The sequence below is a fragment of the Rhopilema esculentum genome, chromosome 15 (genome assembly GCF_057945365.1).
Source record: "Rhopilema esculentum isolate cy_ngs chromosome 15, ASM5794536v1, whole genome shotgun sequence".
Taxonomy (NCBI): domain Eukaryota; kingdom Metazoa; phylum Cnidaria; class Scyphozoa; order Rhizostomeae; family Rhizostomatidae; genus Rhopilema; species Rhopilema esculentum.
Genome location: NC_142829.1, coordinates 10,046,823 through 10,072,428, shown reverse-complemented (window position 1 = coordinate 10,072,428; position 25,606 = coordinate 10,046,823). Strand labels below are relative to the sequence as shown.

General features: G+C 36.7%; 1 protein-coding gene and 1 pseudogene across 4 annotated transcripts; both read left to right on the top strand.

Moving 5' to 3' along the window:
* LOC135685127 (major facilitator superfamily domain-containing protein 8) lies at positions 1-24,546 on the top strand. Of its 4 annotated transcripts, none has more exons than XM_089112808.1 (12): positions 1-856; positions 13,353-13,444; positions 13,976-14,103; positions 14,377-14,420; positions 14,766-15,009; positions 15,574-15,687; positions 21,225-21,401; positions 21,619-21,706; positions 22,289-22,423; positions 22,708-22,811; positions 22,954-23,150; positions 24,279-24,546. In XM_089112808.1, the coding sequence occupies exons 2-12, from the start codon at positions 13,410-13,412 to the stop codon at positions 24,477-24,479; spliced, it is 1,467 nt and encodes a 488-aa protein (XP_088968934.1). In that variant the 5' UTR covers positions 1-856; positions 13,353-13,409; the 3' UTR covers positions 24,480-24,546. The 4 variants fall into 4 exon arrangements, with proteins under 4 accessions (XP_088968934.1, XP_065057006.2, XP_065057007.2 ...); XM_065200934.2 differs by lacking the exon at positions 1-856 and adding an exon at positions 4,629-4,868; XM_065200935.2 differs by lacking the exon at positions 1-856 and adding an exon at positions 4,866-5,008.
* Positions 5,189-11,195, top strand: LOC148958479 (uncharacterized; annotated as a pseudogene).
* Positions 24,547-25,606: the final 1,060 nt, after the last annotated feature.

The window sequence follows — 25,606 nt, the reverse complement described above, 5'->3', positions numbered from 1 at the left end:
CCGTCACTGAAAACAAGAGATTATTTTCTGCATTTGTTCCATATTTTCTGCATTTTCTGCAAATGAGTTTTTCTATTCCATGTTAACTTTGTGGTATTTTCCATTCTAATGAACACATCAAAGGCATCTAAGACACAGATTTGCAGAATGAATCGAAAAACTCGATGCCGTCACTGAAAACAAGAGATTATTTTCTGCATTTGATGAGTTTTTTGTTCCATATTAACTTTGTGGTATTTTGCATTCTATTGAAAATATCCAAGGCATCTAACCTAAGCCACAGATTTGATGTTTCAATCGAAAAACGCGTCGATGTCACTTAACATTGAGACGGGAACAATCCGAGAAATTGAAAACTATACTATCTTTGCTCGGGAACAGTAGACCAAATAGACCTATGGTCACAAAACCATTACCAAACACGAAACTCTATCAGATTGAGGAATTCTAAATTTGATTTTGCAGGCATAGTAGATGTACGGACCATTGCAATTAAAGAAACGTTTAACGCGACATTTCAATTCGAAACTATCAACGAAATTGATAAAAATAGCAAACATGGCATGGAAACATCTGACTCAGATTCGCATGTAACAGTTTAGAATACAACATTTGAAATTTTTAATTTGAGTTACATTGATCCTTTTGCTTTTCTTCTACTAAAACCACATTCTTAGAAAGGCAGTGAAGCAGAGTTATCGATGACGTATCTAGGGGAAGCCGGGAGGGAAATATTTCCTTTTCGGGTTTGATGTATTAAGAACTGTTAGGAAGAGGCTTGATCCGATGTGGTGAGTCTTGAGATTGACCTGAAGCCAAAATAAAAAAGACAAATAGCCAAAACAAAACATAAATAGTAAGTGGTTACTCAGTACTTATTATTTTCGTAATTTTACGAACCTCCAGTCACTTTATCGCTGTGCTGTGTTTTTTTTTCATTATGGAGAGTCTCGATATTGACCTGAGAAAACAAATGGCGAAAATAGAACATAAATAGTATGTGGTTATTTGGTACTTATCATTTTCGTAATTTTTCATTATCGCGTGAGGCAAAGTAACATTATCGCGTGAGGCAATATAACAATGGCTTTTTCTAGTTCTTTGTATAAAGAACTGTAAAAAGCAGGCATGCTCGGATTTGGTGAACAAATGAAAAGTTAAACATACTTAGTAAGTGGTTATTCGGTACCTATCATTTTCGTAATTTTTCAACGAAACATTATCGCTGCGCTGCTTTTTTCATTTGTTGTTAAGACATTTATTCTTTTTTTGGATATTGTCTATCAGAAAACGTTGTTTGTTGACTGTAGTAAGGCTAGGCCGTCAGGAATGACTGTTGTTAGATTTTGATAAAGAGGTGTATTAGAAATTTGATCTGGAACGGGAAAAACGGAAAAGAGTGGAAAAAGATGGGCAGAAGAAAGATATTCCCCGTAACTCTGTGAACCTGTCACTTTTATTCAGCCTACTGAGAATATATTTTAAGTTCCCACAAAACATGACGGATGCATTACAATGTTGAAAAGAGCTTCGACGCAATTCAAGATGGAGGGACCATCTAAAACTGGCAAAAGTTGACTTAATTTTGGAGAGGAAAGAATACTTCAAGATTGCAAGAATTTGTGATTAACAAAAAAATTCATATTGTACGCAATGGCCTGCCAAATATCATTATCAATCTCGGTAACGGTGAAAAGAAATTTTAAGCCTTCTACCAGAGTTTGAGCAAATGGTTGAGAAATACCCTTTGATCCAAAGATTAAAAATCCCATGGAATGCTGTGTTATAGACCGACACGATGGTAATAAGAAATTCTGAAAGTAAATTGTGGAGACTCCAAGGTTAGCGAAAACTGGCAGTACCCCTTCATATTCGTCACGAGAAACGTATTAATAGATATGTAGCAAGACTTATTGTTCAATTTTCTGTTTTTATCTTAAAAGTTGTTACGTCACCAATGCAGTTGCAAAAGACACCAGTTCAAACAAAGGCAACGCTCACTGTATTGGATATGCAGCAGCGATAAATTTTATTTAACTTTTTACAGTTTTCCTCTCTAAAACATGATTTCCAGCATATATTAAAATCAACACATGATTCTGTCAAATAAACAATCCATCATTGCATTCCATGCCTTGTTTTTCTGTTTTCTTCAAAATTCAAACCTGCATTTTTTATTTTAAAATACCAATTCCCCGGCAATCGATATTTCTTCATTACCACGTTCGTAGGCTCGTGCAAGGGCATGCCTTTCTGTCTGCAATATAGTGTTTCGAGATAAGACTATAAATCGCCCTCTCCTCTTAGAGACACAATTTTCTAGTAGCTCGTTTGTTTTTAGTATAATTTTCTTGCGTTTACTCTGTCAAAAATTGTTTACACAATAATGTGATGGAACGATGCTTTTATTCATAGTATTTTTACTGATTTTCACTGCGGAGGCGCCAAGCATCAATTTCCACTCCTTGTAAGTGTTATTTCATATGGGTCTTGCTACCAAGAACTTTCAAAAATCTGTTTTTCTGGCAACTAGAGAAATATCGCTTATTTGCCCTTCATTGATAGTAGGACCCCGTCTCCGTCAGCCAATACAGGTCTCCTCTGCAAATTTCGAGATCTTGTTCTATTATAAGGCACCCTGCATTTGATCCTGCTCAAAAGTGTGATACCTTTTGAATTTGCCAGTATCAATATTCACAATTCACTGTTCTTTATTAAATTTATTATAGAGAAGCATTCTATTTGTCAGATTTATAAGACTAAATCCGGAATGATCATGTAAGTCTGAAGCAGACAGAAGAAATGCAGACTCTGTTCCTTTTTTTTCGAATTCAGTTAAAATGAGCTTGAACAATCAGTTACCATCAGAAATCCTGAGGCTTTTTGCAGAGTTACGCTGTCTCGGATGAAGAACTTTGTTGAAATATCATTCGCCATGGCGGAGGAATAACAACAAAAAATCCATACATTGTTCAATCTCGAAAATATAAAAGTAGGCCGAATGGTTTTGTCACGGAAGACTGGTCACCAGTGTACTAACAAAAAGATTACAATAAATTGAAGACTTAAGTTACATCTACCATGCTGATAATCATCATCATCAGTATTTGCCAAATTTGGAGATACTTCATTGAAGTTTTATATTTTAGTTTATTCAAAATAGTGAATTCTATCAAGTCCCATTATGCTATTGTCAGATGTCTCTCGTACTCTTGCAACCATCTGATGTTTTTTCCCAAAAAGAGCGCCCTTGAGCATCCTAAAAGTTCATATGTAAAAATGGCTGGCATTTGGCTAATGTTCCATAGATCCCCATCAAAAGGAACAAAGGTACTAAGATAGGTCTTTGAACCATGGGAACTGTTGTTCCTTTGTGTTAGGAACGTCTCATCAATTTTAAGATATGCTGCTAACGTGCCGTTATGGGAATTACCGACCTTTGGTCGCTCGCTTTTCCTATACATTCTAACATAAATTTGAATATACGTTCTCAAGTTCCTTCGTTCTCAAGTACTTTTGGGCCATTTTCTTTTGCTCATTTTAGTTTAGTCACGTTTCTCCGTAAAACAGCAAAACGAAATTCACATGTCTCTTGAGAAGTTTCAACCTACATAAGGCGCTGCAAGTTTTCAGCTTGGCCACAAAACTAGAAGATGTCTTCGATAGTAGTACGTTGGAAAGACGTCCCAGGAGCTGCAAAGCTGAAGAAAAGGCTGATGTTTTTTTATTCCATGTTAACTTTGTGGTATTTTCCATTCTAATGAACACATCAAAGGCATCTAAGACACAGATTTGCAGAATGAATCGAAAAACTCGACGCCGTCACTGAAAATAAGAGATTATTTTCTGCATTTGTTCCATATTTTCTGCATTTTCTGCAAATGAGTTTTTTTATTCCATGTTAACTTTGTGGTATTTTCCATTCTAATGAACACATCAAAGGCATATAAGACACAGATTTGCAGAATGAATCGAAAAACTCGATGCCGTCACTGAAAACAAGAGATTATTTTCTGCATTTGTTCCATATTTTCTGCATTTTCTGCAAATGAGTTTTTTATTCCATGTTAACTTTGTGGTATTTTCCATTCTAATGAACACATCAAAGGCATATAAGACACAGATTTGCAGAATGAATCGAAAAACTCGATGCCGTCACTGAAAACAAGAGATTATTTTCTGCATTTGTTCCATATTTTCTGCATTTTCTGCAAATGAGTTTTTTTGTTCCATGTTAACTTTGAGGTATTTTCCATTCTAATGAACACATCAAAGGCATCTAACCTAAGCCACAGATTTGATGTTTCAATCGAAAAACGCGTCGATGTCACTTAACATTAAGACGGGAACAATCCGAGAAATTGAAAACTATACTATCTTTGCTCAGGAACAGTAGACCAAATAGACCTATGGTCACAAAACCATTACCAAACACGAAACTCTATCAGATTGAGGAATTCTAAATTTGATTTTGCAGGCATAGTAGATGTGGGGACCATTGCAATTAAAGAAACGTTTAACGCGACATTTCAATTCGAAACTATCAACGAAATTGATAAAAATAGCAAACATGGCATGCAAAAATCTGACTCAGATTCGCATGTAACAGATTACAATACAACATTTGAAATTTTTAATTTGAGCAACATTGATCCTTTTGCTTTTCTTCTACTAAAACCACATTCTTAGAAAGGCAGTGAAGCAGAGTTATCGATAACGTATCTAGGGGAAGCCGGGAGGGCAATATTTCCTTTTCTGGTTTGATGTATTAAGAACTGTTAGGAAGAGGCTTGATCCGATGTGGTGAGTCTTGAGATTGATCTGAAGCCAAAATAAAAAAGACAAATAGCCAAAACAAAACATAAATAGTAAGTGGTTACTCAGTACTTATTATTTTCGTAATTTTACGAACCTCCAGTCACTTTATCGCTGTGCTGTGTTTTTTTTTCATTATGGAGAGTCTCGATATTGACCTGAGAAAACAAATGGCGAAAATAGAACATAAATAGTAAGTGGTTATTTGGTACTTATCATTTTCGTAATTTTTCATTATCGCGTGAGGCAAAGTAACATTATCGCGTGAGGCAATATAACAATGGTTTTTTCTAGTTCTTTGTATAATGAACTGTAAAAAGCAGGCATGCTCGGATTTGGTGAACAAATGAAAAGTTAAACATACTTAGTAAGTGGTTATTCGGTACCTATCATTTTCGTAATTTTTCAACGAAACATTATCGCTGCGCTGCTTTTTTCATTTGTTGTTAAGACATTTATTCTTTTTTTGGATATTGTCTATCAGAAAACGTTGTTTGTTGACTGTAGTAAGGCTAGGCCGTCAGGAATGACTGTTGTTAGATTTTGATAAAGAGGTGTATTAGAAATTTGATCTGGAACGGGAAAAACGGAAAAGAGTGGAAAAAGATGGGCAGAAGAAAGATATTCCCCGTAACTCTGTGAACCTGTCACTTTTATTCAGCCTACTGAGAATATATTTTAAGTTCCAACAAAACATGACGGATGCATTACAACGTTGAAAGGAGCTTCGACGCAATTCAAGATGGAGGGACCATCTAAAACTGGCAAAAGTTGACTTAATTTTGGAGAGGGAAGAATACTTCAAGATTGCAAGAATTTGTGATTAACAAAAAAAATTCATATTGTACGCAATGGCCTGCCAAATATCATTATCAATCTCGGTAACGGTGAAAAGAAATTTTAAGCCTTCTACCAGAGTTTGAGCAAATGGTTGAGAAATACACTTTGATCCAAAGATTAAAAATCCCATGGAATGCTTTGTTATAGACCGACACGATGGTAATAAGAAATTCTGAAAGTAAATTGTGGAGACTCCAAGGTTAGCGAAAACTGGCAGTACCCCTTCATATTCGTCACGAGAAACGTATTAATAGATATGTAGCAAGACTTATTGTTCAATTTTCTGTTTTTATCTTAAAAGTTGTTACGTCACCAATGCAGTTGCAAAAGACACCAGTTCAAACAAAGGCAACGCTCACTGTATTGGATATGCAGCAGCGATAAATTTTATTTAACTTTTTACAGTTTTCCTCTCTAAAACATGATTTCCAGCATATATTAAAATCAACACATGATTCTGTCAAATAAACAATCCATCATTGCATTCCATGCCTTGTTTTTCTGTTTTCTTCAAAATTCAAACCTGCATTTTTTATTTTAAAATACCAATTCCCCGGCAATCGATATTTCTTCATTACCACGTTCGTAGGCTCGTGCAAGGGCATGCCTTTCTGTCTGCAATATAGTGTTTCGAGATAAGACTATAAATCGCCCTCTCCTCTTAGAGACACAATTTTCTAGTAGCTCGTTTGTTTTTAGTATAATTTTCTTGCGTTTACTCTGTCAAAAATTGTTTACACAATAATGTGATGGAACGATGCTTTTATTCATAGTATTTTTACTGATTTTCACTGCGGAGGCGCCAAGCATCAATTTCCACTCCTTGTAAGTGTTATTTCATATGGGTCTTGCTACCAAGAACTTTCAAAAATCTGTTTTTCTGGCAACTAGAGAAATATCGCTTATTTGCCCTTCATTGATAGTAGGACCCCGTCTCCGTCAGCCAATACAGGTCTCCTCTGCAAATTTCGAGATCTTGTTCTATTATAAGGCACCCTGCATTTGATCCTGCTCAAAAGTGTGATACCTTTTGAATTTGCCAGTATCAATATTCACAATTCACTGTTCTTTATTAAATTTATTATAGAAAAGCATTCTATTTGTCAGATTTATAAGACTAAATCCGGAATGATCATGTAAGTCTGAAGCAGACAGAAGAAATGCAGACTCTGTTCTTTTTTTTCGAATTCAGTTAAAATGAGCTTGAACAATCAGTTACCATCAGAAATCCTGAGGCTTTTTGCAGAGTTACGCCGTCTCGGATGAAGAACTTTGTTGAAATATTATTTGCCATGGCGGAGGAATAACAACAAAAAATCCATACATTGTTCAATCTCGAAAATATAGAAGTAGGCCGAATGGTTTTGTCACGGAAGACTGGTCACCAGTGTACTAACAAAAAGATTACAATAAATTGAAGACTTAAGTTACATCTACCATGCTGATAATCATCATCATCAGTATTTGCCAAATTTGGAGATACTTCATTGAAGTTTTATATTTTAGTTTATTCAAAATAGTGAATTCTATCAAGTCCAATTATGCTATTTTCAGATGTCTATCATACTCTTGATGTTTTTTTCCCAAAAAGAGCGCCCTTAAGCATCCTAAAAGTTCCTATGTAAAAATTGCTGGCATTTGGCTAATGTTCCATAGATCCCCATTAAAAGGAACAAAGGTACTAAGATAGGTCTTTGAACCATGGGAACTGTTGTTCCTTTGTGTTAGGAACGTCTCATCAATTTTAGGATATGCTGCTAACGTGCCGTTATGGGAATTACCGACCTTTGGTCGCTCGCTTTTCCTATACATTCCAACATAAATTTGAATATACGTTCTCAAGTTCCTTCGTTCTCAAGTACTTTTGGGCCGATTTTCTTTTGCTCATTTTAGTTTAGTCACGTTTCTCCGTAAAACAGCAAAACGAAATTCACATGTCTCTTGAGAAGTTTCAACCTACATAAGGCGCTGCAAGTTTTCAGCTTGGCCACAAAACTAGAAGATGTCTTCGATAGTAGTACGTTGGAAAGACGTCCCAGGAGCTGCAAAGCTGAAGAAAAGGCTGATGTTATTAGCTAACGTGCACGGAATATTTCAGTGCCCTATTGGTGATTGCGAGCATGAAGGCTTCCGCAGTCAAAAAGGTTGCAGAAAGCACGTTACAAATTCGCATCCTTGGTTTTTCTATTTTGACGAATACCCAAAAGATATTATGAATAATAAAGCTGCGCCACAAAACACATGTGACGAGAAGACCAACGAATCAAAGGATGGTAGTTCGAATATCATTCCATATGACGTCATTTTAAGTGAAACATTTGCCAAATGGATGTGCAGCTCTACCGGTGGTGCTCGCACGAAGGCACATGCAAATCAGATTTGCTCTCGTGTCCTCAAGTTTATTCAGTACTCTCAGGACGATCTTATGTTCGAAGGGATCGAGGGGCCTAAAATTGACTACTATTTGGCTTCAATGGCATGCTTGTCAGCTTTTTTACATCATTTGGAGGATGAGAAATCTATTGGATTTGCTGGGAACGTTAGTTACAGCAATGCTTTGTTGGAAACAATGGAGTATAGAAAGTTTAAAGGAGTGTCAGCTTCCATCTTATCAAACTTTAGTGCTGCAGAGGTATTTTTGAAGCGCGCCAGAAGATGTATTGCTCGTAAGATGCGTGTACAGTGGACTGTAGAATTGGATGTTGATACCTTGGAGAGAAAAGGACATTGGGCATCACTAAAAGACTTACAAAAGGTCATACCGTTTCACATGGGACGATACAAGAAAATAGTGGCCAAATGTCGAGAGCATTCAGCAGAAGTTTCAGCGTCTGATCTAACTTTTTCAACGAGATTTATAACGACATTTCTCTTCTTTCGTGTCAAGGGTTCTCGGCCAATGACATACCAATTCCTAACAATTGGCATACTACGTGTTTTCTTGTCTATGAAGCTATTGGCAAGTATGTGCACCCAACACGTTACCAACAAATAATAAAAAACAGAGAGTCCTGATGTTCTATCCCTCGAAGAACAAGAGCTAATACTTCAAATGTTGCAAGGATTCATTATCGCAAAAAGCGTTCGAGAGTCGTTCTCGAAAAGGGGAATCACTGTATTAAGAAGCTGAGGGGAGAATCTGGAGAACAACTAGACAGCTCTTTGAAAAAACTCGTCAGTGTTTCGACGGGTGCGGAAGACTCTGAGTCGGACTCAGTGGCGAAGCCAAAGGTCCTGCTTGTCCTCCCGGGCAGGACCACGAGTTTCCAAAGATAACAATTTTTAAAATATTAAAAATTAATTCACTTTAGGAAATCATTATATGCCTGATTCAAAGGCATTTCTTGTCTTATTCTACACTTATACTTCGTGGCTGTGCCCTTTTTCAATTTTGAGACACAGGGTGACTGGAATGGAATTTCGAGTATCCCGTTCGTAAATTGATAACGTCAAAAATTTAGTCCTGTGGTCAGTCCTGCCCAATACTCGTAGGCAGGACTAAACCCTTTTCCGCCGAGAGAGAATCTTCGTTTTATTGTACCAGGAAAGTCGAGATGGAGGGGAGATGGAGTGTGCATGACAGAAAAAGGGCTTGCTTAAATTTAATTTCAGCAGTTCATCCTCCTGCCTTAAACAGGAACTACAACACAATTCAGAGGTCCCGATGAAAAGGACGCTTTGAAAAGGATGAAAAGGAAAACAATGGTAATTACTGGGAGCTTTTGTACTCGGTGACTCAGATTGTTTTGTACTGGCAAAATGTCAGGGGTCTCCTCAGATATTCAAAAGAAATTGATTCAAGACCCTATCTACCGTGCATCAGACATATCCATGTTGTGACAAAATATTTTTACTTTTTTTAAACAATTTGAATCAATTATGTTTCCAGTATGTATTACAACTGTATATGCCTATCTGTACAAGCAATTTCTTTTTAGTCAATGATTTCAAAATTTTCAATCAATGAAAACATTTTCAAATGTGACTTATTTTAGAAAGAACTTTTGTAATGCTCTTTTGACAAGGATCCGAACCTTCATCCCCTTTTTTCCAAAATGTGGCAGTGAAAAATGTTTCACTGCAATCTTGATTTCAACATATCCAGAAGGGCGTTTCCCCCTTTTCCGAGGGGCTCTAAGGGGGGCTCTACGCGATTTTTCATGGGGGCGAGGCCCCCAGACCCCCTTAGGACAGGACCACCTGTTCTTGGTTGGCTTCGCCACTGGTCGGACTCGGACATTTTCATTACACAGAGCAGTACCAAACCTGTGGAAAAGACAGACAGCGACTGCCAGATGACGTCAAATCAAAAGCGTATAACACCATTCACTGAGAAGGAGAAATTGAATTTGCTAAAGAGAATAAACAAACATGGTTATGGCAAATGGGGCAAAATACTTTCGCACCCGAGCTTACATTACTAAATATTATATTACTTACATTACTATACATTATAAAATGTTTGGCTGGGCTTTTCCCTATAAAGTTTGACAAGGCAGTGAATGGTCTTCCGTTCTCGCAATGATTTTGGCTTCTAATCTCGGATGGGTGTGCCGTACTATACATTATAAAATGTTTGGCTGGGCTTTTCCCTATAAAGATTGACAAGCCATTGAGTTGTCTTCCGTCCTCGCAATGATGTTGGCTTCTAATCTCGGATGGGTGTGCCATACTATACATTAATCCCCTCTTGGCTACCTGGTCATAACTATAAAAAACCTAAGTTAAGTTAGCTTGTACATTACCCAGGGTGGGAGTAGGTGTCAGGCATTGGGCGTTTGTGTATTGGCCCATGCCTGCCTGACCGAATTAATCAAAATTTTACGGTCGGTGATTGGCAAAAGTAAATTTCCGGCAGGCGCCAATACACCAGTACCGCAGAGGAAGGGAAGACTGCAGAAAACATTGGTAGGTAGAAAAGGTTGGAGCATAGGATAGAAAAGCGGGTCGGGAGGGTGGGGAGAAAATACAGCACACTGCCATAAATATGACTTGTTGAGTTGGCAGCTGGATGCAAAGAGGGCGGTTAACAAGACCTCGTGGTTGAAATACAATTGCTGCACTTAGGATTGCTGCTTCACAGCGACCAAGTGTATTAACTCCGGTTAAACCGGGCTCTAACCGTCATTTATAAAATGTTGGGCTGGGCTTTTCCCTATAAAGTTTGACAAGGCAGTGAGTGGTCTTCCGTCCTCGCAATGATGTTGGCTTCTAATCTCGGATGGGTGTGCCATACTATACATTTTATAATGTTGGGCTGGGCTTTTCCCTATAAAGTTTGACAAGGCAGTGGCCTTTGATAATGGCATCGAGATCACCAGCCCATCAACATGAGAACGAGGTCAGAAGCCTTGGATATCCTTGCAAACATATGGATGCAAGCCCAGCCCAAAGAAAGGTTTTGTATCTATCATATCAATGAAATGACAATGAGGTTATAAGACCATTTTATTTCAAGGCTGGAAGACGAACCTTTGTCTGTAACCTATCAACTGAAGCCATTTAAAAGGTTTAATATATTATCTAGTTACAAATTTTCCTCGTGCAAGTCTCAGCATTGTAATATTTGCTTTAAGAATTGAAGCTACTGGCGTGTAAGCATTTCACAGGCGTTTATGATTCTTTTAGAGAAGAGAACAACAAAAATCACAATTTTACTTGAAAGTTTTTTATTCAGATACACTCTCCTGGGGATACCTATAGTCTTCAATTTTAAATGAAATGTGGTGTTTAAGGGGGTCAGGGTACTTATCTAAGACGACAATGTAATACCCATCAATTGGAATATGAAAAATTTTAGTTGACAATTTATACTTGCTACTAAAGACAATGCCATTTTTAATAGTCTCTAATGTGGAATAGTTCATCTTTGCCTATTTTTCTCTGCTCACATCAAACACGATGTATCGCTTTCGTTCCAGGCATAAGCTGTGTCTTTCATTGTTGTCGACGTGAAATACAAAGAACTTTTTGTTGCCAGAATGTACTTTGCAAGAAAGGCCTTGCCGGTATTTCCTGTTTTGTCAACAACGAAGGTTATTCTATGTGGCCCCTGGCAGCGAAGCAGACGCAAAACCTCTTCTTGCCATGGTCGTAGAAGTGCAGTTCTAAACTTGTCCAAAATCCTTTCCTTACACTCCTCATTTTGCTTCCGCTTGATGCTTTTGTCAACTGAGGACTGACTATGTATCCAGGTGTCCCCAAATTCTTCCATCATTATATTCTCGGTGGCTTCTTGCATTCGTCTCTCTCTCATCATTTCAAATTGACTTTTCTCTCTTTCTTTGAATTTGTTCTCTCCAATTTCAAAGAATCCTTGCCCACACTTGCACTGAGCCTTGTGCTTCCTCGACAAGCCTTTAGCTATTTCTAATTCCAGCCGCTCTGGTCTTCCCTCAATATTGAGTATTGTTTCAGCGCTGTTCACTCTTTTCTGGCATTTGAAAATGATATATCCACGGAGGGATTGTGCTTCTCCTTCGTTGTTCACCTTCGACGCTATAAGTCTTCTCTTCGCTGTTCCAGTCGCTCCATGACATCATCTGGAAAACACTTGTAGACAAATGTCCAACACTTCGCTTTCGCTCCTCTTGCTCTCACTGCGATCGTACTCGTACTCTCCCCTAACAAACTGATAGAGTTTCTACCTGAAACTTATAGGAACCAAGGAATCCCAAGGGTGAAGAAACCAAGGAACATGAATTTTGGGAAATGGTCATCATCATCATCATCATCATCATCATCATCATCATCATCATCATCATCATCATCATCATCATCATCATCATCATCATCATCATCATCATCATCATCATCATCATCATCATCATCATCATCATCATCATCATCATCATCATCATCATCATCATCATCATCATCATCATCATCATCATCATCATCATCATCATCATCATCATCATCATCATCATCATCATCATCATCATCATCATCATCATCATCATCATCATCTCAGAAGAATGGCATAGCGTGCCACTATGTTTACAAAAGTGACGATAACGACCCAAGTGGAATCAAGAGTAGAAAAATGAATTGTGAAAGGAAACAATACAGTTTCTTCAATAAAAATATTTGCACGCTTCGGCCAAGTCTTGTCCAAAAATTTATTATTCACTGTATTACATATTTTTTCTATTGGTGTTGTATTTTACAAAAATTTCATTGGAATTCGCTGCCAGTTGAATTTGTTTTATTTTCTGTTAACACAAGGTGTATACCTTTCCAAAAATTGCAGTTGACAGTTTCTTGGTTGGCGAAGAGCTGTTATTGCTGAAAATGCTGAATATAACATCCCAAGTCAAGGGAACCACTCAACAGATACTTTATAAAATCAACAGTTTGAAAAACTTCGTTAAACTTTTATCAACGCATCATTATATAATATGCTTTAATTTAATCATGTTTTTAACAATCAATTTGCAGACTTAATTGAGCCTTGCTTGCCATCAATGCTAATCCAACATAGACGTATAAAATAGTATTTTGGAAATACTTCCTCAAAAGAAATATAAATAAATTTGTACTATCAAATTAGTACGACAGTTTTCGTGATTATTTGATATTTGCGCAATTGAAACCTTTTTTATCAACTATTTTTCCATTCAGTCCCAGCGGCTTTTTTTGAGTTCTCTGAACCACTTTTGCAATCGTTTTGATGGAATGAATATCTCTTTCAATAGATTACATTGCACATGCCCAAAACACTTGACTAAAGAAGACAGACGAAGAGAAAGAAAATGGAAAAAGAGCCTTTAATGAAGACAAATGACAGGTGCACACAAAGAAGGATCGTTTAGTTTCCTTTGCTCTTTAGCAACATTTTCCTTGACTGAAATTTGTGTATGAAGGCCATTGTAGCAAAATGGTTTCAAGTTTTCTCAATACGGATTTTTTTCCCTTGGTACACCCTGTCAGCCATCTCTGTAGAAATATATTTCATTGACTTTTTTGAATTTTTGAATCATGATGAAGTATTCTCATTGTTGATGATAAAGGATTTAAACACCAAACAATGGTCTGTTTATAAATAAGTAACTGGCTTTTCTTACCACGTAAGCCTTCTGGTTATTGGCTTTTAATGAAACATCTCTTAATTTTTAAAGGTTGGAGTTCAGTTTTAGTTGGCAGTAATCATAAATGATCGTCAATCTTGAGATTTATGTCCCAATAACATTGGTATCACTTGATAGTTCACTTTTATAAACATAGTAAAATAACTTTTTTACACCTAATCATTACATGCTGTCCCAAAATTTGGTAGTTAATCTTGGTATCGTATCAAGGTTTTCTTATTGATATTCAGGGATTTATATGACGATTTCCAGAAGAGCAAACAGTTCAACAATAAAGATGTTGAGATGCCTGAGGATCACAAGCTAAGAAAAAGGTCAATCCGTGTCATCTACTTGATTTCCCTCTTCGGTGGAATAGGTAAAATAATTTTTTTCTGCCATTCTTTTAATGTTTGTAAAACTTTATAAGTTTTTAGATAAGACTTTCTTTGTAATGGAACCCTGTAAATTGCTTATTCTTTTTCTCAGTTTCACCAAGAAGCTGGAAATACGATAAATGTTTATCAGCAATATTTTACAAACCATGATTTGTTTGTTATTATTACTTGAAAATGCTTTGAATCGAATGATGAAAAGAGAGAACAAATTGAGAAAGAAAAAACTCCTACTAAGTTACTTTTACTCTTTGCAGCCTATACAATTACAATGCCATCACTCTGGCCCTATATGAAAAAGGTATGGTCAAAAGTCTTCTATGTTCTTTTCCTGTCAAATTTTAGATTAGCAAAATATTTTCAAAAGTAGAAGGACATAACATTAAAATTTTTTCTTTAGCATTTGAACTTCTTGAATCGAGCACTTCTTTGCAATAAATAAACTAGTGATTTCTAAAAAGTGTTTGCTAGGTGTTGAATAATTTAGAGATTTTTGTTATCGATCTTATCAGTGTATAAGCTCAAGATGACAACGTACTTATCCATTAAACTCATTGACATTTTTCTTTGCCACTCTATTTGTGTAACTTGATGTTTATGTATTTTAGTGCGTTTACATATGTTTCTTGTTTGCACCCTCTTTTAGCTTGATCAGTTTGTGAAACCATGGTATCTGGGAATGGCCAATGGCGGCTATAGTCTTGGACAGCTGATTGGTTTGGTTGTATTTAGTGCATTCCACCAAACTCATGGAGCCCGCACGCCTCTTTTTGCATGCTTTCTGCTCAAATTTTTTGGAGATTGTTTGCATGTGTTTGCAGCAGCATTTCCTGGAAGAAATGGAGTAACCATGCTTATAGCGGCAAGATTTGTAACCGGTTTGTCAAATGGTGCGAAAATCTTGCTTTTCTAACACTGAACAGATAGTTAAATTGGCGCCTTTTCTTGCATATAACTTTCGATCCGAACTTCGACAAAAATTACCACTTAATTGATTGTATTTGTTTTGATTTTTTCCAAGCTATCGAAGAGAGTTTTCAAAACATGGGGACAGAGCAGTATCCTGGTACTTTCCTTGACTAGCAAAGGGCTTTCGACTTTAAAAGTGGGATTATGACTTTGACCAAAACCCAACCCTTTGTGTCTGTAGTGTGGGCCATTGATCAAATGATAATCTCATTTGTCGCTTAAAGCATTCCTGACATCCCGACTTTATACGGCTCTTCTCTGCTATGTTGAAGATATATTTCCAAAAAGGGGAATATAGCTATTGATTATTGACTCTCTAAACTCTATTTTCAGATAATCAAGACTATTCATTGTATTCTAGTCCATAAATATTTTGCATAACACATGTCAACTGAAAAGTGCCTAGATCCTTTTAAAAGGTTTATACTATTTTATCGAGTAAATGGTGGGGTGTCATTATATAAATGGTATTGTTTTGTTACTAGGTCAAGTGGTTGTTTGTCGCACTGTCTTGGCACAATCATCAACTCTGAAGGAAAGAAAGATAATCTTTGCTTCCCTTTTCACAATTTACGCATTAGGATATGGACTTGGGCCAGGTAAATGTTTAGCTTTCATTTCAACCAAGTTAAAAAGACGAGCTTTGTTGTGCATCATAGTGGCGGATCCAGCCAAAAATCTGAAATGAGATAGAGGATCGACCACGCCCTTAAGACCACACCAATTTCTTGGTCACACCCTTTTTTCTAAAATGATTATTATTTACTGTAATTTCTTATGTAGACCATTTTCAAGACATAAGCCGTGCTATAGTGAAATTTCAAGTATCCTTACAACAACCTTCAGAAGCAACAAATTATCCTATTCAATATTCTGAGGATGGATATTCTAAAAATATTTACCGTATTTAGCCGAGGAACACCATAGAATAAGAAAAAAGATACATTTGGCAGAAATTGGAAATGTCGCCTAAAACTTGCATTTAGTCGCACAATTAGATCGATGAAAATCAGACCTGTTCGAAATTATAAGTTACATAAAGCCAGATAAAATTTGCAATTATCGAGAGCAACTTTTGTTAAACAAAGAATAATACTTTTTGCGAACTTTGTGGGCCTGACTTTTGTTCCTGGTGCCTTCTTAAATTTTAGAATATTTGAGTCTTAATATTCTTATAAAATATTTTCCTACCAATATTTATTGTACAAAACAATGGGTCACATCGGCTTTGAAGTTACAGTTTGCCCACTTGCAGAATATGAAGGATTCCCCCAATCTTCCTGCAACGTTTGAGCCGTGTTGAGCGGCAGTACTACTCAACCACCCATCTGAGCGATAGTCAACTCGGTTGTTCAACAAAATTTATATGCATCCCCCAAGGTTGGCTGTGATTTCTGATGATTTGATTGGTTCTGGGCAGGGTGACTACCGCTCAATTCAGCTCGAATCCACTCTACACCGACTCAACCCCTCTAGCTAGCAAGCCGTTATTTCATCATCTACCAATGCTAGCCTTTTATTTGCAAGCATGTGACTCGGCCAATTGGCACGGAATTTCCATAGCTAAAAGGATTAAAAAGTATTTCTGTCTCTGTGGCAGTTTCAGGCATGTTTTTAGGAAGGAATGATTGGTTTGCAGCGCGATCAAATATTTTCAATTTTTAACTATGATTTATTTAAAGTAGTAGGATAAACATGAAAATGATCCTTGTTTTCAAAAATTTTTGAAAAATCTGACTACCGCTCGAGCGGTAATGGCGGTATTCTGGATCCGCCACTGCATCAGAAGCACAGTAAGTTTAGAATAAAAGTGCAGTACTGTTACTGTTTATCTATTTCGGAGAATGCCCAAATCCAGATGGATCAAGGGCTATTCAAAGAAAATGTTACAATACCACAAATTCAACGTTAACGTTTTGTGTTTGTGTTGTTTGCCTTGCTTTAAAGCCATCTCCCTTAACTTTTTTTTTCAACACGCAAAATTTTTTATCAGTAATAATTTTAAATTGTTACCATATTTAACGAAGTTTAAAATGAAATCAATAAAAAGTTTCTTGTATGCATGTTTCCAATCATGGATTGGATAATTTTATCAGGTGCAATTCAGTAAATTCTTTAGGGTAAAAATTTTTAAAGTTCAGTTTCTCAAGTATTTGTTGAAACACAACTTTCAAATTTGGCAAGTTTCTCTTTCTATGAGCAATTTAATAAACTTCTGAAAACTTCCACACATAAAGCTACCTGCCTCGTATCATGTGCTGGCTGGATAATATTAAGTTTTCTCAATATCATTGGCTACAAATTCATTTTGCCATGGTACCATAGCACCTTCCGTTGAATTTCAAAAAATTTTCATTTAACATGTCTCTTATTCCCTCAGTTGCTTTCTTTCCATCCCAGCTTCTGCTGGATAGTACCCAGTATCATTTCCAGCTTCTTTTTCCATCCACCCGGTATGAAATTCGCTTCCCTGATTTCAGATTCAGTGAAATATTTTCGTTCATTGCTGAGCAAAGTTGTCTTGTTAAAGTTCAGGGTATTGTGGAGTGCTTGGGCTGGGGGTGTCGAGGAGTGTCACCCACAACCCCAACTCTGTCGCTCAAACGAGCAACAAATAGGACGAAAAGTTTAGGATCGTTTACAGTCAGAAAGGCAGTAGGTGTAGGATAACGATCGATCGGGGCTTTCTTGCTGTGAATGGAAAGAACTTAACCGCTCATAGCTGCTATTCTCATTAACGGATTAACACAATGCACATTTGACAGAAAATTTCAAAAAACGCTCTAGCAACGTGTCATGCGGGACTATCTTCCAACAAAAATATGAGTGGTAAGTTCTGGATTGATTTGAGAGTCCCTAAATTTGAAGTTAAAAGAAAGGTTGAAACCCGAAGTATTTCATACAGATTATACAAAAATACGCGTCATTTGTCACTTGCAGATCTTTCAGTCAAGCAAAGAAAAGTTGAACGGTCAGTTCTTCATTGCAACAAAGAAAATGAACCAAGACAATGCTAAATATCACCATCAATTGCAACACAAACATGCGATTCTGACGTTCAGGGATATTGTTGATAAATCTCAAAAAGTACTCAGTTCATCTTGATAATACATATACAGTGGTGATCCCTTATGCCGTGCATTTTTTTTATTGCTGTTTCCAGTACAAACTCTTACTCGCACATTTTTAGACAACAACAAACAATGAGGCACACAGATCCTTTCTGATTTAGCAGGAGGACAATAAGGAGGAAACGCAAGTTGCTACATCTCGTTTATCTGATAAAAGGAAAATTAAAGGCCCGCAAAAGATAAGAGTATGTCTACCAGGATATCCTCTTTGAAAATAACGACTTTGCTTACCAAAAAAAAAATCTGCAGGATACTTCAGATGTAGAACCGGTAGATGCATCATTGACTTGCTTGGGGAAGTTGAGGTGGGTTTCTGAAACCATGCCAGGTTTAGTGAGCAAAACTACTAGTAAAACTCAACTTGATACAAGGAGTGCATATAGAGAGCTGTTTGATTCCTGCTATTGCATAATTATGATACAAGAGGAAACCAGAGAGTTTTCATGGAGAGCCAAATGTCATGGAGAAAAAAATTGTCGAAGACTTCCCATATTTAGAATACAGAGTAAAGGAGGATAAGGTGTTTTGCTTTGCATGTAAAGGAGGATAAAGCGTTTTGCTATGCATGTGGAATATTTGGCAAATCCAGATTTGAAAGAAAAAGATCAGAACTGGACTTGGTAGAGGCAAATGATCAGTAGTCCAAAATGAGAGTCAATCATAGAAAGAGCAAATTACGCAAAACTGAGACTCATTTTAGCTGCACAGCTTACTTGGTAGCCCTTCGTGACTTTGAAAACTTTGCACATGAGGATAGCCACGTAGATCCTCTTTTTTAAAAAACTTTGAAGAAGGACTGTAGACAGAGAAATAAAAAATGCAAAAAGTAAAGAAGTTATGACCATGATCCATTGCAATTACGTGTTTTCAGTCGGATGGGAAACCGTGCTTCAGATTCCCTACCCGATCTTGTTACGCTCTTGGTACCTGTCAAATATTAGATAGACTCACCATCCCCACCTTAAGCATTTTCTTTTCTAAGTATTTCTTTAAATTGCTTACAAAATCTGAAATGACGCCATTACCTGGCAAATGAATCACCCATAATACAGCAGAGCCATCAAGAACAAGCGATGTCTCTGATGATGTGCTACACCTTGAAGATGCTTTCTTCGCCAGACCATTCTTCAGAATAGACTTTGCTTTACATTGTCTCATAGCTCAAGAATGTAAAACATTTACTTTGAGAACTTCCGAACCTGGTAGCGCTGAATGGGAACTTCCGATTTTTATGGCTTAGATAGTTCTATATTTGATATTCTTGAGATCTTTTCAGCGTCTAATTTTTGATCGTCATAATGACAAATGTTTTGGATGCGATATAAGCATTGCAAGCGCATGAGTTCTCACTTTGCCATTTTGAGACGATAAATCTGCATCAAATTATCAGTAACAGCTCGAATTGAGCCACGGGCACCTCTATGTATGCCACTAAGCTGCATCTCTTTGTTGATGCAAGGACTGCTAATTTCTTGAACCGTAGAAGATAGTTTAATAAAAGCTTCACAGACGACACATGAGAAGGTCGCTGTCTTTTGGTGGATTAGATGCTGAATCACCTGAAAGACCTTGCCGCTTCTTGTGACGATTCAGATGCTGCACGGAAGTGTATGTTGATACACAGCTTCTGTAGCTTTTGATAACCAGCCCTGCAGGGGCGGATCCAGAGCAAATTTGAAGGAGAGGCAGTTGGTAGTGGGGGCGCTGAAAAATTTTCAAAAATTGGTTACGAGAGCACGCTGTATAAAACAATTTCAGATACCTTTTCAGAATAAACACAGTCGAAGAGCGAAAGCCATCCTCCCTAGATGGACGAAACTGATGACGATAAAGCAAGGTATAAATAGCAATTGCACAGCAGCTTAAGAAATAAATGTTAAATTGTCTCCAATTTAATTCTGTTTTGTTTGACCATACAACTGTTAAATTGAAATTCGAAACTGGTGACATGATTTATTTTTTTGCTCTGAATTTAAACAGGCTCATGCTTCGAAACTATTTCGTGTTTTGTTCAAAAACGGTATAGCGACTATAAAGTTTCGTAAAAATTTGTATTTCCTCCACATCGAATGTCTTTCTATATTTATAATTTTATATCCCAGTAGGTCTTTGTTTCATTTGATCGCCATTTCAAAAGTTTTCGTAATCTGCGAACTGCATTTCCCTCACCAAGTTGAAATACTCCCCGTGCTGTTTCCTCTACTGAAGGATCGATCGTACATAATATCTATTATGCTATTTGTCTTGTGTTCGCCCCTGGCTTCTCCTCAGCAGCATCAGAATCAACAAACTTCGTCGATTAAAAGCAGCCATATTCGATTTTCATGAACAACAATCGAAAAGCTTGATTTTCGATTTTTGGACTTTATTTCGAAAGATTCTTCCGATGTAAGTCGACGAAAGATTCTTCCGAGTGGAGATTAAAGTCGGAAAACTTCCGTCGTTCGAAAATCGGAGATCGGATGCGAAATCCGAAATTCGAACGAAGAGGAAACAGTAAACAAATATTTTTAAAGAGGGGTTTTGTTTACCATCTTCCACTCGGAGTGTTTTACAAAATGGCGGACAATGAATCTCGATGCTTGTAACGATGCTGCCTAGTCTGAATCGTTCTTAACCATTTAGTTTTCATCCAATTCCACGCTTCGAGAACCTGTTTTTCACCTGTCCGTTAGGCAAAACAGCCCGTTACGACGAACTCTTCTCTTCTTTCCGCTGCCGTACGAGCGTACAAATTCTGTTTCTGTGAAATTCGTAAGAAAGTTTCACGACACCCTTTCATCAAATTGTTAATCGCACATTTCATAAAAGTTACATCAACAAAGCAATGTAAGCTTTGATCTTTGGGTTGAAAAAGTCGAATTCAGATAGAGAAAGTATTACCTAAAAACAATTCTATGTGTACATAAGATTTTTAACAGAAAATAGCAGTATATCTAGAAACATAATCATGTTTAACATTCATATGCTCTTTAAATACAATAATGATGAATTTTCTGTTTCAGGGCTACAAGCTGTTCTGGCATTCATGCTCAAAAAAGAATATCGTCATTCATTTATCATCCTAGACGCCTTCAACGCTCCTGGCTGGCTTGGAATGGTTTTGCAAATTATCAGTTTCAGCTCTGTATTGATTTTATTTAAAGAGTACAACTTAACCAGCGACAACGAATCAAAAACAGGCTAGTGCGAAATAAGATCATGTATAATTCTTTATTTAGTATATATAGGTAAGTTTTCTGGATTTATCGTAATGGTTGCTTTACTAAAAAAAATATTGAAATAGCATATTTCCCACTTGAATAACAATGAGATTGATAATGTTTGCTTGCTATTATTATCTTCTTAACAATTCAAACAATTCAAAAAATCAACTTCTTGCTTCATTCTCCATTTTAGATGACTTGTCAAAACCGGATACTTTTGCTCTGATTTTGGTCGCAGTCTGCCATTTTCTCATCTACTTAGTGTTTGCAGCAGTTGAGACGTAAGGAAGCGTTATCAGTTCCTAGATTTGAACCAACGTGTTATTAAGCCTTTCTTCTTTTCTAACTTACCTTCTTGACTTTTCTGCAACGATTGATTATTTAAGTTTAGAGCTCTGAATATTGAATTAGAAACACATAAAAAGAAGCATGTAAAATTACTTATTATATGACCACACCCAAAAGCGGTGTGATACGCCCTTTTGTCGGCAAAATACAATAAGATACCGCAGAACTTTTTGGCTTGCACATGCTGTCTGCCCACCTTTTCAGTGCCTGCATTTAACTATCCTCATAATTGTGCACTTTTGGGACCAAAGTATTTTCATTAAAAACGTATCCTGATAAATATGGACCCTTTACAAGGTACAAAAATTTTAAACCTGCATATTTCACGACGCTGTTACAGCGGTAAAAAGCTGTTTCAATTTTTATAAAGTTTTTGAATGATCCAGCAAATGTACCGTCTTCTTCAGAATTTTTAGATAAGACAAATTCTTTATAAAAAGCTCCATTGACTTTTTTGGAAAACATTAGCAATCATGAAAAAAATTCAACTTTTTGTTGCTCGTTTTACCCTTTAGGCTGACAGCTCCTCTGATGACAGATGAACTAGCAATGACAAAACGAGCATCAGTTCTCAATGCTGGCATCCTGTTGTCCTCCCTTGGACCTATTGCAATTATATCACTTACCTTTGTCAAGTGTTCATCTAAAAGGTAACGCTTTAGCATTTATTCTATAACCAAATTTATATTTACATTTGCAAGTTGAAATTTACCAACTTATTTCTTGGTCTTTAATCAATCAAGAAGCAAAAATCCATTGTTTTTTTTCATTCAAAGAAGTATCCGACCCGCATTACTTTCTTGAGATAAACTTCTGAGAAAAATATAAAGCTACTTTTGGCAATATAAATAAATAAGAAAAGTACAAATAAATCTACTATTACATGTTATCGAATGTTTTGAAAAACTGTTTTCCAACTTCTTCTTTGATCTAGAGTGAGTGAAAGGCAAGTGATTTTGGTAGGATGTACGATTGCATTGGTAGGCTTTATCATTTTTTTACCCTGGGGAAACACATATCCAACTCTTCAAACAACAGGTGAGCAACGATACGATTTGCTATTCTAATAATACATTGTCACGCCAATATTATACAAATCCCTGCAATAGTATCAAATATAAGGTTAATGTTAGCATCCTAAAAAAAACAATATAACAGAATGCCGTCTTCTCAATTTTAGAGTTTATCAAAGTTGGAAATCTGACACACTTTCGTTTGAAAGAAGGTTGCCCAGCAAAGTACCAGTGGTGCAAAAATACACCAAAAATACACCTTGGACAATTAATAATTGCTGAATTGATGGCTTTGATTGGCTACACATTGCCATATTTAGTTACAAATGGACTGTTTTCAAAAGTTGTTGGTCCAAGAAAGCAGGTACTACTATCTTATAATATCTTTTTCAAACGAAAATTGGCTGCTCATGTGGTGATTTAGTTTATGACAGGCATTTCTAATTCCCGGCCCGCGGGTCAACTCTGGCCCGCGGGTTAACTCAGGCCCGCAACAAATTTTCATCCTGCCCGCTGAATGCTTTTGCTTAAAAAATATCTCCTTTCCAAGACCTTTTCTTTTTCATGTCAACATCAAAAAAAATAAAACTTTGGAACCCAGTTATAAAAAACCTTAAGAATATTTTTTTGGATTTTTTCCCGTTAAAATCTATGTTAGTGGAAGATTCTGTAAAATCTAGTAAACCACCCATGGTGGCTTATACTATATACACTCACAATCATCACATTCTCCTCTCACTTTCAAATACGTTTCACAGTCCCTGGATCTGACTACAAGGACTTCAAGTCCACATTACAAAGTCTTACAATTATTATCGTCCCAAGCTATAAATTGCACAGTGAGGGCAAAACAGCGATCTTCTGACACAACCTGGTACAGAGAAACGTCAAGCTATGAAATATTGTGTAAATTTTTTTCTGGGATTATTTGTTATGCTACATTTTGAAGCTTTTAATCCAACCTCTTTCATAAAGTCATCCCTGGCCTCGGGCCTGTGAATCCATCGTGCATTGCTCAATGAACCAACACCTCCAGCATCTAGCAAGCACCATGTCCTTCAAAGTCGTTATTGGCCTCCCCTTTTCCCTCCAATCATCCACCTTTCCTAAACTTATTTTAAGAAAATAAGCATACTAAGATTTTATGAATAAAGAAATAATGGGCCTGTCTATCTTCTCTTTAATTTAGCTTAGTAAGTATGAGACCTTAATTTTATTTTGAGCAGTTCTTTTAACAAAGGTATGTAAAAGTTGAAAATTTAGTAGCCCCCGGAGAAAATCTACATTTTTTTTCTGGCTCGGCATTAAAAATACCCCTGGCTTATGCCAAATTATTTTAGCCACGGAATTAGTCAACATAATGCAAGATATTTCAACTGCCTGTTTTAAACAAAGCAAAAATTTGTGAAGAGTATTTCCCATCTAGACTGTTTATCTAGAAAATTGAAAAAAAACATTGGAATATTGATGCAAACAATTTGTTTTTCTACAGGGTTTTTATATTGCTGCTCTGTCTGCCAATTCGTGTCTATCAGGGATCACATCACCATTGTTAGTGGCGTATATTTACGAACATTTGGGACCCAAATATGTTTTCATTACGATTGCTTCTATTTTATCACTTTTTATTTTAGTCTTCACTTACTTCTATAGCAGGATAGTACCTTTTGAAGAATACATTAAGAAAAACTAGAATATGGAAATCAAAGTTTTTGAAGTTTGTTAGATTTTTTTGACTAACAAAAATACTGTTTTAATGAAACGTTGTGTTGATTTCTAGTTTATCGGCTTTTCCTTGATTTATCAATTTAGCAGTTAAGGAATGTAAAGCATTGAGTAAAGTTTTGGAAAGTATATTAAGGTAAATGTAAAGTAAATCGTTCATGCATACCTAACCAAATTATATCAAATCTGATATCAAATTCTAGTTTTTCAAGGCCGGTATAGTATGCTAATCGGTCCCCCATGCAAACGTGTCCCCTTTGAGGCGATATATGCGTTTCAGTAACCTTCGTGAAACGGGTAGCGTTTCAGTAACCTATACGAAGCGGTAAGAAGCGTTAGTGTGACCATGTGGTAATAGCGAAAGTTTACAGCAAAGCTTCGAGAAAAAGTTCAAGATGACTGTTAAATTTACTGGAAATCAGTGGCGTAACGCACGGTGTGCACCTTTAAGCACAAAACTAAGGGCCCCGAAACGTTTTGGCCCTGAAGGGGCCTCTAAGAAGTTTCTCGGAAAGATTATTTTTGGATGAATGCATATGTTTCTAAATAGTATTCACAGCAGCATTGAAATGAGCGTATTTTTTTGTTGAGCAACCACGAAATTAGAGATATCTAAAATCGAATAGATTTCCTCAATGAAGCAGTTTGAAAATGTATATCTTTCCAGTCTAGTAATGCTTTCAAATGCATCGGTCGATATTCTTGCTTTCATTTCACGATGTCTTCAAATCCCAAGCGCGTTTATGAATCTTGTGCGAGCAAAGGGGCCGAAATGAAACGAAAAGTCGAAGCTGCTACATCAAACACAAAGAAAACTTCCTTTTTAAAAAAAGCAAAGACCAAGATCTACCAAGCTCAGGTCTCCCTACGCAGAAGTCACGAGCATGAGCCCTGTCTTTGATGAATCTTCTGAAACTCTTGAAAGGAACGATGAAGTGCGAATCAACCTTTAACTCAAACAAAATCGTGCCATAGATCTTCCAAAATCTTATCCAACTGATCATGGTCATCTTTGTGGAAGTGTGCTTGATGCTGATCTTAAAAGATTGAATATGCAGCATGGGCAATGTCGACCAGGTGGTTCATTAGAGTGTA